Source organism: Cydia splendana, chromosome 25 (genome assembly GCF_910591565.1).
Source record: "Cydia splendana chromosome 25, ilCydSple1.2, whole genome shotgun sequence".
Classification (NCBI taxonomy): Eukaryota; Metazoa; Arthropoda; class Insecta; order Lepidoptera; family Tortricidae; genus Cydia; species Cydia splendana.
In genome coordinates, this window is record NC_085984.1 from 3,481,275 (window position 1) to 3,500,755 (window position 19,481).

General features: G+C 38.8%; 1 protein-coding gene across 1 annotated transcript in view; it reads left to right on the top strand.

Annotated features, from left to right (window-relative positions):
- The first annotated feature begins 8,188 nt into the window (after positions 1-8,188).
- Positions 8,189-19,481, top strand: part of LOC134802852 (uncharacterized) — a 53,398-nt gene continuing 42,105 nt past the window's right edge. Inside the window, exons 1-2 of the mRNA XM_063775589.1 lie at positions 8,189-8,474; positions 14,204-14,482. Of these exons, the coding sequence (XP_063631659.1) occupies positions 14,418-14,482 (65 nt within the window). The 5' untranslated portion in view covers positions 8,189-8,474; positions 14,204-14,417. The remainder of the gene's footprint in view (positions 8,475-14,203; positions 14,483-19,481) is intronic.

Here is a 19,481-nt window from a genome sequence, read left to right on the forward strand (position 1 = left end):
TAAGATGTTATCACGCTTGTTATCAAGTTATCTTAATTACGACGTCTTTAAAAAAGAGTCATTTAAACAATATTCATTGATCATTACTTTGGCTAGACTAGGCTTTTTATTAGTGTCCGACCGAAGGTTCGGTTTCGGTTTCGGCCAGTTTCGGCCAAAAAATCATGTTTCGGCTGTAGTTTCGGTTTCGGCCAAAAAACGGCCGAACCTTTCGGCCGGGCCGAAACTTACGAAATGGTACTTCAAATCAGACAAAGACCAAAAGTTGGGCAATAAGTAGGCTACGCTCAACTAGTGCCGCGAAGTTGATTTTCTCAATAGTTAATATTTTGCGAGGCTGAACAGCCGACTATTGATTAAAACGAAGAAAAAACCCTTAAAAGTGTCCCCAGTATAGTTTTTCATACGAGTGCTCGACCTTAGCCTCACTTTTTACCTCGATTTACCATTTTTTTGTGTTCCACATGTCCTCTACTTCAGCTTAGCATTTGGCCTCGCTGAGCCATGCTCGGCCTGCGGTCTCGCTTTTTAATACAATGGACATTGGTTGGAGTCTGTGCTCAACTACTTATCCTGAAGCCTGAAACACGGCTTTGACTTCGCATGAAAATTCGCCTCACTGACGCACTTCGGACTTTTAGGCCCAGGTTAAGATCGGTACCCGGCCTTTCAATATTGTCAACAAAAAATTTCGCGCTCGCTACGCTCGCGTTTTTGGTTCATTCTTGGACTTGGTTGAACCTGTATCTACATGTTAGCATACGCAGTGTAACTGGTGCAAATGTTATTTATACGTCATAATTACATAGAAGTTTTGTCGTTTAAAATAACACTTGCACTGCGTGTGTTATCAAAATCGTTGCAGAATTATCTTGGTCTAACTCTAGCCCGAACGCCAGCGCAACTGCGGTTTCTGGTTTAAGTTGACACTCTTCTACTGCAGCCACACATCGCGATTCGGCGAATATTCGTGATGGCGTCTCTTTCATTTCCCTTGGAAAGCGAGAGACGCCATTACGAATATTCGCCGAATCCCGATATGTGGCCGCAGCAGTGGCCGCTATATGCAAATGGTTAGGTGAAGTGAAGGCTTTTGTATGGCAGTGAAATGTGTGAAATGAGAAAAAGTGTCAAAATAATAAAGACAAAATAAAGAAAGTTAATTGGAATGCCACTTAATAAAAAGTAGTGTCCGACCGAAACATGTTTTTTTGCCGAAACCGAAACCGAATGTTCGGCTTTGGTTCTAGTTTCGGCCGAAACCGAAACCGAAACCGAAACTTTTGTAGACTTGTTAAAATCGTTGAAAAAATTTCCTAAAACCGCTTTTACACACATATTATGGGGTTGTCAACACCCATTGTCCTTGAAATTGATGATACTTACTTAAGCAGTTTTTTAAGAAAATTACTAGAGTTAGACCAAGATAATTCTGCAACGATTTTGATAACACACGCAGTGCAAGTGTTATTTTAAACGACAAAACTTCTATGTAATTATGACGTATAAATAACATTTGCACCAGTTACACTGCGTATGCTAACATGTAGATACAGGTTCAACCAAGAATGAACCAAAAACGCGAGCGTAGCGAGCGCGAAATTTTTTGTTGACAATATTGAAAGGCCGGGTACCGATCTTAACCTGGGCCTAAAAGTCCGAAGTGCGTCAGTGAGGCGAATTTTCATGCGAAGTCAAAGCCGTGTTTCAGGCTTCAGGATAAGTAGTTGAGCACAGACTCCAACCAATGTCCATTGTATTAAAAAGCGAGACCGCAGGCGCAGGTAAAAAGTGAGGCTAAGGTCGAGCACTCGTATGAAAAACTATACTGGGGACACTTTTAAGGGTTTTTTCTTCGTTTTAATCAATAGTCGGCTGTTCAGCCTCGCAAAATATTAACTATTGAGAAAATCAACTTCGCGGCACTAGTTGAGCGTAGCCTACTTATTGCCCAACTTTTGGTCTTTGTCTGATTTGAAGTACCATTTCGTAAGTTTCGGCCCGGCCGAAAGGTTCGGCCGTTTTTTGGCCGAAACCGAAACTACAGCCGAAACATGATTTTTTGGCCGAAACTGGCCGAAACCGAAACCGAAACCGAACCTTCGGTCGGACACTACCAATTATATCTAATAACAAAATTCTTGTTAGACAGTGTTACTTCTATACGTTATTTATATTATAACTATCATCTATTCTATGCCGTTTGCTTAAAGCAGACATAAAAAGACCACCATCGGCCGTTGAACTCGTTGGCTCTAATCCAAGACGGTCGAAACAAAACAATTGGCAAAAACTGCAGCTGCATAGACCATAGACAAGTATAGATTCAGATGACGGTTTATTTATGGCGCGGTAACGCGTTTTATAGTTTTTCATAGACTTACATTTCAAGATGGTGAAGGTTCTGCAGTCGATTGTGCCTATTTTTAGGGTTCCGTACCCAATGGGTAAAAACGGGACCCTATTACTAAGACTACTGTCCGTCTGTCTGTCACCAGGCTGTATCTCATGATAGCTAAACAGTTGAAATTTTCACAGATGATGTATTTCTGTTGCCGTTGCCGCTATAACAAGAAATACTAAAAACAGAATATAATTATATTTAAGCGGGGCTCTCATACAATTACTGTGATTTTTTTGCCGTTTTTTACGTAAATGGTACGGAACTCTTCGTGCGCAAGTCCGACTCGCACTTGGCCGGTTTTTAATAGTCTTTTATCCTGACGATGATGTACCATGCAGCCACAGGGTGTCAATAGAACTCGATTTCTACCGGCTTGCTCAATTGAGGGACTTGAGTACCTTCAGATATTTAGAGATCGTGAATTATAAAGCTTAGGCCATAGTAGCTCCTGCTTGCCTTACCACTGTAATGTAGATAGAGTCAGACCGGGAAAAGCCTGCAGTGATTTTGATAGCCCACGCAGTGCAAGTGTCATTTTGAAACATCAAACTTTTATCACAGAATAAATAATATACAGGTACAGAAGACTCACTCTCTAACAAAACGCGTCTGTTACGATCAGCACAGATATGGCCGCTAGGTGGCGACAGCGCCACGCGCGGCTTATGGCAAACCCCAAAATTGGGGCCGAACGGATGTACTTTTAGCTAACTGTAGCAAAGCGACGAAATCCCGGAGTGAGCTCCGCCTGCTTTTATGAAATTATGACGTATAAGTTACACTCGCACTGCGTGGGCTATCAACATCGCTGCAGACTTTTCTTGGTCTAACTCTACATGTAGATGGGTGAGGAAGCTGTGATTGCAATCCTTAGGGCTTTTGTTGTACACTCGCCTTTATATTTAGGTCAGCTCTGATTAAAGTACGCTCAAGGCGCAACATTTTCTTCGCTCGCTCAAGATGAAATGTACACTTTAATTCAAAGTAAAATTTAAAAAAAGTAAAAAATATTTATTAACCAAGACGAATTTCTTAAATACAGTGTGCATATTATCGACGACTTCCACACTAGGCTATGCCTGTGTCGTGAAAGTCAGCTACATTCGGAAATTAACCAAATAACAGCGGCTTGAAATTCTTGAAAATCAGATAAGTACATAGTGCATGCAAACTTACAACCAAGTATTAAATAATACAACTAAAGAAAGATTTTTTTTTATTTAATGTTGTTTTTGTTGACATTTCTAATTAGACTATTTATTTATGATTTAGGGTCGGTTAGTTAGGTTTTATAGCAAACTGTTACATTACTGCAGTGGTCTGAATTAGGGTTTCTGATTTCTCGACCCATTTTTATTCACGAGTTTCGAGAATTCTCGAGTTGTCTCTTTTTATAGAAACCGTAAAATTTTGGTAAAATAAAGAAATAAATAATTTATTAGTAGGGTAAATCGTCTATTACTGGACAGCCTATACTAAAAAAGATTACTCAGAATTGTCATTCCGCTAAATGTGGTTGGTGCAACAGTCCCGTAATCAGATATTCACGTAAGTCCAAGGCAAGGCATTTTGAAGCCGGTGTTGGCTTTATGTATTAGCGTCTCACATTTTGCTTAATGACATAGTGAGACGCAATCCACATTGAACAAAGAAATTGAACAGGTGGAATCATCCTAAGACTATTAAGAGTACCTACCAATATTCATAAGTCACTTGGTCTTAATATTCATAAATCTCCAGAACCTCAATCTGATGTTGTCAACCCCTGCACTTCAGAAATAGAAAACCGAACTGTAAACGAAGTGTCCGACGATCCCGCGTTATTTACGTCGCAATAAAATGCACGCTGGACGGGAAATGTTTACCAGCCCTGTAGGCCAAGCACATGATTGGCGCGACAGTATCTCGCCGCGAGATAGAATACCCGTCTTTTTCTAACTGTATTAATTAAAGAGGGACGAGTAGTCTATCTCGCGGCTCTCCCAAGTAGCATGGAAGTGTCGGCAACATCAATATAGCAGCCAATTAAGAACTTAGAGTGATTTAAGGGACGTATAAGAGTGTCAGAAAAGATTTAAGCTGTATAAAAGGTACTTTACAGACATTATACAGCTCAAGCTGTATAAAATCATTATAAAGGATTCTGCGGAAGCATGGGGTGCTTTATCAGAATATAAAAAATCTACTATAAAACTAAAAGTGTTGTGAGAGACTACAAGCTAATTCAATCGTAAAAGCTGTATATAGGCTGTATTGTAGTAACACTTGGCACTTTTAGCTGTACAAAAGTATCTGTCAACTCCGTTTTAAAACATTAAGTGTTGCGAAACACTACAAGCTAATTTTATCGTAAAAGCTGTATACAGGCTGTATTGTAGTATCACTTGGCACTTGTAGCTGTACAAATGTATCTGTCAACCCCGTTTTAAAGCTATTTCTTATGGCGTAATCTTACTCTCCTATAAGAATAGTAGTTGTATAACTTCTGTCTGTAAGGGTATTATAAAACCAAATGAATAAATGGCAGCTATAGTACAGCTTTTTTCTGTATTACTGATAGAGTCGCTTGTAACATTCTTTTGGCGTAATTTTACACTCGTATAAGTATAGTAGTGTAATGATTTCTGAAAATAAGTGTATTATAAAACTAAAGGAATATATGACAGTTACAGTACAGGTTTTTTATTTGTTAAAATACGGATCTCTAAAGAGAATTATAACTTATGTACGGAGAACCGAAATACAGCCAAACGAATACAAATATTCTATTATAAAGCTGTTTTAATTACAAAAGTTGTAAAAGACACTCCATTTATTACACAGCACAGCTACTAAGATTATAATGCTCTCCAACTATCCTGTAGGCTGTTTAAAAATTGTCGCCATTTTACAATAAAAAAAAAACGTATTTGTAAATATAATTAAAGAAATACTTGCAAATATTTAGCAGACTAACGCCGTGTTATGATTACCAGCTAAAATAAATTGTTTAGCCTTAGAATTAATATTTATAAATATTTTTGATACTCTAACCTTAAAAACAAACAGTAACTTTACCGATTTTTGATATTTTCCTTATGGTTTCTCTTTGTTATTTTGCAGGCGCGTAAATATTTTGCCAGAAAAGATACACAGGTTCACAATAAATAATAATCCGCACTTACCAATAATGTAATATTCCATTCAAGTCCTGTATAATATTTACTTTTACTTTTACCATCCACTATAACACTTTATTGTCGCCATTACTATATTACGAATTAACAAGATTAAGACATTTTAGTTTCTTAAATGATTATTATTCTCTTGTAATTCTTTCTTATAACTCATTTAAACCTTATATTCTTATATCGTACTTATAAGAGATTATCTGTAGTGTTAAGGTTTCCTGTTACACCAAAATATAGCTGTAATGCAGCTATTATGCAGCTTATGTATTGCTTATACAGCTACTCTACAGCTCTAATAACGCCAAAGGCTGTATAATTTGGGCCCTTTTTTTACTTATAAGGGCTGTATAAGCGCTTATACAGCCTTTGTACAGCTTAACTGTACAGCTTATAGTATACAAATAAACTTTAATACAGCTTATATACAGCTTGTAATGCTACTTGGGCTATTCTTAAATTCTATTCTCTATTCTTAAATCGGTCTTGACGAAGAAATATTCTTTATATAATGGGTACTTATTGGTACTTATATACATAGATAACATTATACACATAAAACACAATAAAAGCGCTGGTGGCCTAGCGGTAAGAGCGTGCGACTTTCCGGAGGTCGCGGGTTCAGACCCCGGCTCGTACCAATGAGTTTTTCGGAACTTATGCGAACTCAGTCGTTTTTGAGTTATTGCAAAAAATCTTTATTTTATTTTTTATTTTATTTATTTAAGGATCACCAACGGATAATACATCTACACAATTACATAGAAACAAGGACATTTAACAATAACAGATGCTTAGCCACTTATAGGTGACCACAGCTCACACGTGTACATATCAAAGAGAGTATACATATAAACAACTAAAATTTACTTAAAGTTACTTAAATTTACATAGAGTAGAGAAATATGAACAGGAAAACATGTGTAAGCATGCAGACATAGAATTAAAAATTAAAATTAAAATTAAAATTCTTAGTAAAAAGACGTACAAAGCGCTGCAAAGTTGCTCTCTTGTAAATGCTTGTAATGTACCATGCTACTTACTAATAGCCCCCGTTTGGCCCATTTTGACAGATTAACTACGAAACCCTGCACTGAGCATGGCCCCACATGCTCTTGGCTGATTATTTAGATGATAGATTACACAGCTCATCGCGTGTTATCGAGATACAACTACAACGAAACAGTTTCCCAAACTGTCAGAAGATTAATTACAAGTTCTCCGATCAGATTATCTCATTGACGGAGGTCATTGAACTGCATCATGTCTGGCAGCACTCTAGACATCGAGACGATTGTGATTCAGAATGGCTACAAGTGGCTTAGACCGTAGACCACGCGAACCCCATGGCTCCGCCTAAATCCGCTCCGAATAAATAATGAATAGTACTACCGTACAGAGGAAGAGAGGAAGAGGAAGGCCGAGGATAAGCTACATAACACAAATAAAAGAAAAGGTAGCTGTAATGTCGTATAAGGAAATCAAGGAGGCGGCCGGATAGAGTCAAATGGAGAGAGCTACACCGACAAGAGTCTAACTCTTAAATTTACGACGACGACTACCGTACAGAAAGGAAACTTCCTACAAAACCGAAGTTTGACAGCGGTTCAGGGTCGAATCATGCTGTCCCTTTTTAATATAGGGCACTATACCTTTCTGCTATTTAGGGTTGTCAAAATTCGAGCCATTATCTTATCCGTGGTCGTGCACGCATAGGGACGTCAAGTTGTGTCAACCCTAATAATTGCTCGGAGCAATGCTGAGCCGAACAGAGCCGAGTTTGCCCGAAGGGAGGAGTTTCGCCCCCATGGCTGTAGACGATGCGATTTAGAAAATTACCAAAGACTAAATCAACCTAAATATTCATACGTCTTCTTCTTCCTCGCGTTGTCCTGTCCCGGCATTTTGCCACGGTTCACTTGGCAACTAATCCTGAGAATTGACGTAGGCACTAGTTTTTATGAAAACGACTGCCATCTGACCTTCAACCCAGAGGGGAAACTTGGCCTTTATTGGCTTGGGGTCCGGTTTCCTCACGATGTTTCCCTTCACCGATAAGCTATTGGTAAATATCAAAGGATATTTCGTACATAAGTTCCGAAAAACTCATTGGTACGGGCCAGGATTCCGCGACCTCCGGATTAATAGTCGGACGTCATATCCACTCGGCCACCACCGCTTATTGGCTAATTAATACTTATTTTTATTTAATTAATCCGAGTCTTATCTTATAGTCTGTATCCACTATCCAGATATAATAAGACTGGTTAGGTAACTCATAATGTCTGCGTTCCCACAGTGTTGCATTCAGTTTGGAGCCCGGTATTTATCTCCTTACATCAGCGGCCTTGGTTCCATTTCACCTGATGCCCGGATTGCTGAATAAACGAGATTGACGATTTTTACATATCACGATTGATAGACCGTCTAAGAATTAGTGCGTTCCGTTGCGGTGCCGCAGCGGCACCGTTGTACATATTTTCTATGATATTGCTGCGTGTGAATTTACCTATTTTTTTTTCGGTTGACAATCAGTATACTATTCTACTAATAGACTACCAAGCAGATCGTAAGTAACTTAGATTTCATCGCCAAATCGTCTTTTCGTAGTCGTATCGCAACGACTAAACGTAACAGCAAACTTTGCCAAATTCACTCAAGACGCGACGACATACCGCCAAGGAAAAACGGCAAACGGAATACCTAATTTCAGTACTCAATCCACAGAGCTCCGGACCACTCCGAAATCCGTGTAGTGTGTAAACTTTCATGTCTCATTCCCCCGACGTACTATTATTAACTTCCCGAATTTGTATTTTCATGATTTCGGTCAGTAGCCGTGTTATTTTAGTGTCTGACTGACGCGCCATACAGGACTCCGACGCGTGCTCGACAATCTTACGGTGCCATTTTTAAAAAGTTAACTAATCCGTCTACGGGTTTACTTTTTTTCAAGTGACAAGTGTCTGTCAAGTGGCCAGTGTGAATTTCGAAATACGAAGACGGAACAGGAAGCGTTTGGAAATGGAACGGCTCGAGTCGTTTCACTTTCGTCAGCCCGCGAAAGTGTTTGGCCAGTTTCTTCTGATCCTCGAATATCTGCTAAGCGTATTTTGTTTGTTGTTTTTAAACGACTCGACGATGTTGTTTTGTTTTGTTATTAAGGGATACGATGACTTCGTTTCTATTTCTTCTTTATATTTAAGAGACATGCTCTTGTCGGTGGAGCAATTTGTAACTCGTCCGGTCCTCTGCCAACTCCTTAACCTTCTGGTATCTGGTATGATATACGACCTGAACCTTTTCTTTTATTTGGTTGAAATATTTTTTCTCGGTCTACCTCTTCTTCTCTTTCCCTCTATTTTCCTTCTATTTTTTACTGTTTGTAGTTATTTATTTATCTTTAGTTCTTCAATCTATTTTTTCCTCGGCAAAAATACTTAATCTGTGTTGGTAGAATAGAAAACATTTTTAGTTTAAAGTCCAAAACATTAAATTATGCTTGCTCGTGGTATTATAAACAGCGAAAACGTCATATAATGGTAATGTCTGATTACAGAATAGTCGCATTTCTATCTAGTGACTAATCAACGGGCGACGGAAACGTAGTTTATGGAATATCAAGTACTATTCTATGCCAATGGAAAGCGTTTGGTGATTTTCCTACAGTTCTGATCTCACAAGATATACTCAGATATAGTTTTAGGAAAACGTTTTCTGAATGTAAGGGTTGATATTCTTGATCTCCAGTTGAGTTGGGAAGACAAAACAACAAAACTATAGAAGTGGACTGCTCACGCAAGGACGGACAAAGATAGTTTATTTTTTGAATACCCATATTACAATACGCTTATTATTATTTGAAGCCTGTCGTGTCCCACTGCTGGGCAAAGGCCTCCCCCCAATTTCTCCACAAATCTCTGTCCACTCCTTTAAGGAGTCCAGTTCATCCCGCCATCGCCGACAGGGTCTGCCAGATCCCCGATTTGAGTTTTCGGGCTCCCACTCTGAAGTGATTTCTAAACTCTGGCTCGAGAACCCCCTAACTTGGAGGAGAGTATCCCAATATCTAGCTTTAAAGTCACGCCAGTTTAGAAAACCCCTCTGGACCCGACCTTGAACTCAAGGCGTCGAGACTATGACTTAAAATGAGTTTAGAACCGCACCGCTCATGGGCGCATTATATTTTTCCGGCTCATCTCGACTACATTCAACTCTTTCTCAAAAGAGCGCCGCCAGTTTTTCTCTCTCCAACTCCTTGATTGATTTGATAGTTGGTCCAACAATCGATTCGTCTAAATGGTCCATTGTCGAGTCTGCGAAACACCAAGTTTAGTGTTGGGTAGGATACTAAAGTTTTCCTACTTTCAGATTGGTTGATATGGTTTGGCTAGCTAGTCTAAGAATCTAGCTTAGTACCGTAAAATGGGGTGAGTAGGGTTCGCGGGGAGAGTTGGGTTATGAATGGGGAGAAAAGGGATGAAAGGGGGGTGAGATGGGATTTTAAGGCTACTGCTACAAAAATAATGTATTCCATTTTAAAATGGAGCTATAGTAATACTCATAATAAAAAAAAAACGATCCAACAATCTTCCAAAATCACCTTTGTATGAAAACCCATTCAGTTTGCATATGTAAAAATAAAATGTTATCGAGGTTTGAAAGTCCGTTTTGCCCCTACTCACCCCATTTTACGGTACTTATACATTTAACTTCTTAGCATGTTCATTTAACTTCTTGACATAGTGGGGTAGGCATAGGCGTCCTTACTGACGAGCTGTGTGTTAGTCACCAGCTCGTTACTCGTATTTTCGTGAACCCAATCATTCCAAAATTATTCATAAAGTGCATCTTATTTTCGTATCATTTCCTCATTCTAATCTCTGTCGCGGCAGGTGACTGCTTTGGCCACAGTCCAAGAGATTTAGAATATTGCATCATAGATATACCGACTGTTGCAGCCCTTTTGACAAAATTTATGTTTATGTTTGACAGGGCGTGCTTGTCGCGATGGGGCATAAGGAATGTTCTTTAAAATAACGTTTGTTTTGGGGTTATGTCATTAATAATTAAGTGTCAAATAAATAACTCAACTCTCAGGCTTAAATGAGAGTGGTTTGGCTGTTTGGCCACGTCTACCGAATGCATGCCTAGGCGTCCATAATGGTGAAATACGCTGGAGTTTTTCTGCTAACTTTGCACGCCACTGTCAACGGCGTATTTTCATAGGAATTTGATGATGGCACTTCCATGCTTTGGCTCTTGCCAGAGTTAGCTTAACCGGAATTAGGTTAAGGAATTGGTGCCATGCCAGACAGCCTAAGAGAAGATGGCAGGATTAGCAATGCACGCACGAGAACTTTCCAAAGTTGCGAAACTTTCCACATGAGAATTTCTCGGTGACTTCTGAGAATGTTCTCGAGAACGAGAATTTATTTATTTATCGTAGTTTATACCATGAATATTCACGATAGTTTAGGCGTAGTATGCTTACCCCAGAAAACTCCGACTTTTGGTCTACCGCTTCCGGTCAGAAAAATGTATGACGGCCCGGCCAAACGGTCAGACCTAGGTGGGGGGTGCTCGACCAAATGTCATAGAGGGACCCTGGCAGTTTTTGACGCGGCCATGTTTTTTTCAATATGGCCGACTTTTTTTTAATTTTTTTAAGTTTTTCCTAACGCGCTGAAATTTTGGTCACGGAATCTCGGGGTCCCCTAGATACCTATGAATTTTTTTTTTTTGGAAAAATGCTACAATTGCGGGAAAACTGGCCACTTCTATTTTATATGGCAACTTTTAAACGGTGCGTGATAGGTGGGGGGTGCTCGACCAAATGTCATAGAGGGCCCCGAGACAAAACAAACTGCATTAAAAAATCAAAATGGCCGACTTTTTTTTTAATTTTTTCAAGTTGGTCCGAGCGCGCTGAGATTTGGCATGGCGGGAGATAGAGGCCTCTAGATTCCTATGACAAAAAATTTTTTTTGGAAAAAATCCAAGATGGCGGAACAATAATGTTCCATGTTGCAGAATGTTCTGAGAACATTCTCGAGAACGTTTCCGCTTTTTGGGAATGTTCTGCAATTTGTACATTGCTAGGCAGGATGTAGTTTTTCTTAACAACTGGTCGGAAGTTGAAACTGCAAAGATTGAAGAATACTCGGGACCCATGGGGGACTCCATGAATGCCCCGCAGTACAAAAAATTGTGCTTATATAAAAATAAAAACACATTTTTGGGGTAAAAGAAACGAGTGCATGTTTTAGTTGTTTCGTCGGAGATCTTTGATCCGTGATCATCTTGCCTAAGCCTATTAATCTCATCTTCATGCTTAATTACGTATGCAAAATTTCACGGCGATTGGTGAAATTAAGTGATGTATTGAGAAAGCGAAACAACATCACTTTCGCGATTTGTTAAACTTAACACGAAAACATTTTTTTTTGATGAATGGAAAAAAAATTCAATCATGTCGTAGGGTCTTTCTCGTTGTTTGGCCTTTGACCTTATTCTTGACTGGTAGATAATGCTACTTGGCGTTAAGTTCCCCAATTTGTCTGATGTATACAAACTATTGGCTCGATAAGGTTCAAAATAAGTAAATAACCTTAAAGCTTTTTAACTTCCATAAATAAAACTACGCTACAAGTAAACCGATGTATCATTCATTTGAACTAAGTTTTTACGAGTTCTCAGTTCGTTAAAATTTAACAGAAATAGTTTATTTTCTTACTTTAGTGGTGTTAAATTGGAAAGAATTTTGCTGCAGGGTTTCTGTCTTCGTGTTTATAAATGGAAGCTCAAAGCTCGCAGGCGATGCTTCGTCGGCCATGGTTGCATGTATTTTCTAACGGTTACTTTGTGTAGATATGTACAGATGCATACAATGCGTAAACGTTTATGAGGCTATAATGAAAATAACCTGCGTAGAAAGTTGCTATATAGGCTAACGGTTAGGCCTCAATAATTATTTGACAGTCTAGTATGAACTTTTGATATCATGATCGTTTTTTTTTTCACAGCGTGCGCTGTCATCGCTTTTAATTTATATTCCATGTATTTCGTATATCACTACACCTTATAAAACAAAGTCCCTCGCCTCGTCTGTTGGTTTGTGAGTTTGTATCTTAGTTCGCGATAAACTCAAAAACTAGTGAACGGATTTTCATGCGGTTTTCACCTATAGATAGAGTGATTCTTGAGAAAGTTTCAGGTGTAGGTATAATTTGTTAACCCATGCGAAGACTCTTATACTTAGAACACAGTAATGTGATGTCATGATGTGTCAACATTTTAAAATGGCTTAGCAATCTTTATCTTTGTGAAATATTTATGGATGTTAGAACAATCGTTACGGATCTTTTTAACCGAGATTTTAAAAACTCCAGGACTTTAATGTTCTTCGTCAATCCTTCAGTCTTCTCTCCGTTATATTGTATCGTTTACTATTTTCTATTTAACGAAAACTGAAAACAATCGTACCTAAGTACTATTTCAATTGTTAAAATATATTTTATATTTGATTGGAATACCGCCGAAAGTTCAACTATCACCGTCTCGTGTTACAAATATAGATCTGTATGACTCACGCGATTGTTGAAATGTATATGCAGTCTCTATAAATATCTACACGACTTTCAATCTTATTCCCCAGTTATAAGCTCTAAAATGCAACCATGTTTATGCACTTATACGTAAGTGTATTTTGTCTTCCGCCTTTTTACTTTGGTCGCGAATTAATAGGATTCAGATCGATTTGACTGTCTCTATGGTTACATATTCGAGTTGATTTTGTTTTGTTTCGATTGGCTGTATGGATTTCCTTTGCCTGACCAAAGACTTGTCTTAGGTATAGATTATTATTTAAAATGCAATTAATTTTTTAATATATATGAACCTATATTGAACCAAGAAACTGATCGCACGATTAGGTGAATCTGTTGATTCTCTTCCAACAAAACTGCTAGTCTGTTCGCAAAGAAGAGTCGTGGAATGTATTGGGCCCCATACATTCCACAACTCTGCTCTTTCCGAACAGACTCTTAAATTAAGGACTTTGTCTACATTGTATGCATTTGTTTACATTTATTCCAAAAGTAACGTAAAGTAGCACTTACTTTGCTAAATTATTGTTAAATGGATGGAAACAGGATGCAGTTTTGTTTTAAACACTAATGTTTTTTTAGGATGGTCTACATTGTCTACAACATAACAGCTGTATAATTCTCTTTTGTTTCGATCTCTTCCACACTAAACTCATTTTAAATGAAAACTTTCATTTTCCATCACTCTCCGTTGATACTCAAAATAAACATCCACATGCATTTCTCGCAATGTGCATCCAGCTTTTTTTTACGGCTTCTAAATTTGAACGTGGCCACGCGCCAGTCTCGGCGCATGCGTCCAACGAGCACCATTCGAATTTTGAATATTCCAATTCCTATTTTGAATATTTCGAATTCCTTTTGCGTCGCCAAAGAGATTGGTAAATATGTGAGGTGACAATGTAAATAACGTTTCGTTTTACGCAAATAAATCCGCTTGTTTGTTTTGTTGTCTAATAATTAGGTATTTAGGCGAAATTCATTGTTCTAATTTCATTTGGATTATTTGATATTTTTTCTAACAGAGCCCATGCGTTGAGTCCTGTTTGGTACCGGCCAGAGACACCGTTCCAAATCTAAACTCGTTCATTGTTCAAATAAAGAACACCAATTATCTAATGGTTAGTGATAACTGGCCAGTGTTAAGTGAATTGTGAAAGACGTTGGACCATAGATAAGTGTTGTGTTTTTAGACCAAAGTTTAAGTGTTAATGATTGTTAAGGATTTTTTGAGTGATAATGGGGAAAAAGAGAAAGAATAGCGCTAAGAAAGGAGGCAACAGATTCTTTCGCTGGATCAGGAGGTAATACATTTATTTTTTTGAATGAGTTGTGATTTTTTTAAGTGTGATTAACAAAGAAAACAACTGAAATTATTAACTTTGAAAGTAATTGTTGCGTTGTGCTTATTATTTTATGTTTACTAAATCACAACGTGTATATAAAAAATGTCTAAAGACTCCAAAGGGATGGTCTTTAGGAGGCGCAGGTTCGATTCTTACTTCTAAAGCCCCCTCACACTCGTGCGCGAATCGCGGCGCGAAGCCGCGAACGCGAGTGTGGCGTCGATTTTCGCAGACAGCGAAATCGACTCCACACTCGCGTTCGCGGCTTCGCCCGTGATTCACGCGCATAGTCTGGAGGGGGCTTATAGTCCGTCAACCAGCAGCCGTCAACCTAACTCTGTGCCGCCTTTGACAGAAAAAAGTGTTAAACTGTCACCATAAACGTATAGGTCATTGGAATTTGACATTTATGGTAGCACTTCCACACTTTGTCACTGCAAAGTCTGTGCAGAGTGTGGCAGAGTTAAGGTCAATCCAGACGTTACAACGCTAAAGCACAATCTGATTAAATTGACATTATAATCAGGACATGTGGACGCAAAAAAATTAAATTGGCTCACCGATCCCACTTGATTCGAGTGTAAGATTATGACCGATCCAATGGAAGTGCGGACGCAAGAATACCAATTTTCGACGCTAGTATGCGCGTTTAAGGCAATATTTTAAATTACAATTTCGAGCGCTCGCATGTCATAATACCTAAATCTAAAATTAGTGATTAATTGACTTGACGCCAATTTTTTTTTCTGATAAAGTTGGCCAATTTGATCATCCCGTCTGGACGGGCCTTTAGCTTAGTCTGGCACAAAGAACTAGTCAAGTGAAAAATGAACTAGTTCTATTTGCGTGAACTAACATTTGTGTTGATTAATTAGCTGTCTTAACTGCATGTATTTGTCTGTAAACATAGTGTTAACTCGGTCGTAAATCAGTTTTTGCGTGTTCTATAATGAAATTAGTCAAATGTAACAGTGAAAAAAGGTTGCATAGAGTAATTATGTTTAAAGCGGGTTATACAATCACTACACCTTATAAAAATAAAACAAAGTCCCCCGCCGCGTGTCTGTGTGTACGTATGTTCGCGATAAACTCAAAAACTACTGAACGGATTTTCATGCGGTTTTCACCTATCGATAGAGTGATTCTTGAGGAAGGTTTAAGTGTATAATTTGTTAACCCGTGCGAAGCCGGGGCGGGTCGATAGTTATAAATAAGATATGCTTACAATTTATTTAACTGGAACAAAGAAAGTATTACTTTTTAATTGGATTTTAATAATAGTCCACGTATATAGGGTTCCTTACTTTCATTTCATATGAAAAAGGGCGTATTTCCGCGCTCCTTTTCCGCAACCCGTTTTACTCACTACTAGTTTCACTCTACGAAAAACTTGTATCAACTTCTACCTCCTCCTCCTTTTCCTCTTATATTGCCTTAAGGACGACTCACGTTAGACCGGGCCGTGTCCGGGCCGGAGCTTCCGGAGCTTCGTTTTCTATGGAAAGCATCTCGTGATCACCTGTCATCTGTCATAGAAAAGTAAGCGCCCGGTCGGCCCGGTCTAACGGTAGTCATCCTTAAAGGCCTGTGCACACCGACTGCGTGTGCGTGACGTGCACGTGCGCGTGCGGCGTTGTAGTATACAGATCTTTATGAGAGACGGCACACCGCTTGCGTGACGTGTGCGTGTGCGGCTCCAACATATTAGCGCACGCTCACGTGCACATCACGCACACGCAAGCAGGTGTGCACACTGCACAGGCCGTAAGTCTGGGTTTCGTTTGATCTCGCCTCGCCCTTAGCCGGAGTTTCCCCTTATCCACTATTAGAGCGGAACGCTGTGTACATACAATTGTACACCCCGCCTAAACCGTACAATTTTCCGCTGAATACGTCAGCAGTTGAGGCGTGAAATGGAACGCGTGGACACGCTGCCCGGAACCGTTTGAAAGCTACGAATTATTAAATGAAAAATCTGTTTCAGCCAACCATTGGTCCATACATATAAGTTAACAACCCTTTTCTTGGCAATGTATCTTACAAGATACATAAATTGACACCCTCTTTTTGTATTTTTGAAGTGAAAACTTCTTTAGCGGCGCTGTGCACTTTTTGTGATGGGGAAAAAATGTTAAACTCGCGACAGGTCACGTGATCGACAGATTCGACAGATTGAAAATTCGTAAGACGGACACGTGACCTGATCGAAAAACTGTTACAATATCATTGAGTTTTCACTTCTGCCGGCACTCCCGGAGTGCAACCCATTGTTTTTTTTTTCTAAGAGCATTTTTTTGCTCTATCTGATTTTTTTAATTCGACCGTCGCGACGGTAATCGCCTACAATCAGGCTATTCGTCATCTCGTTTGCCTCCTACAAGTCCTAGATATAATCATAAAAAAGTACATATATCCAACTGTTAGTTCGTTGCAGTTGTTGCCAAATTCGACTGACAGGGTACCTATAGCAGCATTGCAGGAGATAGAAAAATTTCGATGTTTGCAGTTGGTAATGTACCTACTTACTTACTTGGTTGGCGCGAAGACCCAAAATGAGTCTTGGCCTCCAACACAAGAGTACGCCACTTTGATCGGTCCAGAGCGGTATCACGCCAGCTTTCGCCGACGCTGAGCCCACGGAGATCTGCCTCCACTCTATCTGACCAACGGTATTTAGGATGACCAACAGGACGGCGTCCGGTTGGTCAACCCAAGTGGTGTACTGCCATCTCGCCGAAATATTTTTCGCCTAATTTCACTTCCCAACCAACTTATTGCAGTACTTTTAGTTGGCAAACCAATGCTTAGCATATTATTATTTAGCATAATTTTTATTTGAACACAATTTTATTTAGCAGATGTTCATTTTACCACGATTTTTTTAGAAAAATAGTTACTAAGCAAATGTTTTATTATACCTAACTATTTATTGTTAAATAACGTTTGCCCAAATTGAAATTTCGCATACTTTTTATTGGATCACAACTATATTTAGCATTTTTTTTATGACCCGTAAAACGAAACTGCTCCCAGAGATAGGTAGGTTATGGTTATTTTTTTTTATGACCCGTAAAACGAAACTGCTCCCAGAGATAGGTAGGTTAGGGTTATTTTTTTTGATGACCCTAAATACGAAACTGCTCCCAGAGATAGGTCGGTTAGGGTTATTTTTTTTTGGTGACCCTAAAAACGAATCTGCTCCCAGAGATAGGTAGGTTAGGGTTATTTTTTTTTGATGACCCTAAAAACGAATCTGCTCCAGAGATAGGTAGGTTAGGGTTATTTTTTTTTGATGACCCTAAAAATGAATCTGCTCCCAGAGATAGGTCGGTTAGGGTTATTTTTTTTTATCACCCGTAAAACGAGACTGCTCCCAGAGATAGGTAGGATAGGGTTTTTTTTTATGACCCTAAAAACGAAACTGCTCCCAGGGATAGGTAGGTTATTCACAATATTAGGCGAAAAATAATTTATGCCTATCAATACATTCGACATAACAATAAAAGACATTTTGAAACATGACCAACTAAATATTTTGCCATACAATAATATTGTAAATAATCATTTGCGACATGTTATATATGCGAAACATTGGTCTGCCATCTGATAGTTTTGCCAAATGATACTATGGGAAAAATAGTTTGGGTAGTGATAATTTGCCATACAATTTTCGGCCACATATTAGTAAACCGACCCAAGTAGGTAATGTAGGTATAGGTATCCCATCCACTGGCTGAAGGGCAAAATTCCGCCTCTTAATTTCATATTGCCAGTTCAAACATTCCATACTGAACTGACAATCCTTATCCTATTTATAGTAAGTCTTAGTTCTATCATTTGTCACAATCATACGTATATCGTTGTACAATGACAATGGCTCAGTTATATAATTGCCTATTGTGGGGCATCCGGTCGGCAAGAACATGTACTTGGGTCTCGGGATCTACACGGTGGCTAAAAAATAACTGTATTCCCATTTACATTTCTCTACATTAAACAGGGGGCTCTTGTGCTGCCCCCTACAGTTCAAGCACGGCAAGATTGGACTATAGTTATTGGTCTTAAATCTCAGAATCTATGGCCATTATAAGAGTCTAAAAATCAGTCTTACATAGAAAATTTATGGCGTAGTATTTTACACTGTAGTACTTGATTAAGATTACTTAAAAGAACAGACTATGCAAGGATTAAGGTTGGTTGGTCACTGCGTATTGCAACAAAGTTAACAAATTGTTACTTAACAGTACGGTATAAATAAGCGATGAAATGGACTTCATATACCATATCTTAAGCTAATACGATGGAAGTCGGCCCTGAGCCACACCTTCGGTAATAAAGGAAACGAGTATATCTACATCTATACCATGTAATGACTCAATCTGACTTAATGTGGACTGTCAATAAGAACTACATAGAGTTTACACTAATATTGTTATTCCTTCGTTTCATACCAATGCAAAAGGCATCTGCCATTTTAAATGTCTGTATATAAAATTGACGATTTCTTTACACAAATTCCTCATTTTTACTGGCCTTCCTCATTTCCTCATATACAAGGGTGGCTAAAAAATTACTGCATTCCCGTTGCCAGGGAGGTTTTGGAATTATAATGAGCAACTTTTACTATGGAACCAACCCAGAAATCGGGAAAAAAAATTGGCTGTTACATACATTTTGGCTGGTTCATTTTCTATGGGAGGGTATTTTTTTTGCGTTTTCGGGGTTGGTCCCATAGTAAAAGTTGCTCACTATTTTCCCAAAACCTCCTTGGCAACGGGAATGCCGTTATTTTTTAGCCACCTTGTATGTAATATTTCATTTTCATCAGATTTCATCAATATTAATGTCATTCTTACTGCTAGTATCTTGTCCTTGCCCTTATTACAATGATCGAACATCATTCTAGTTCATAGTTCATTTTGCATTGTCATTGTCATTAAGATACTCGTACCATCAG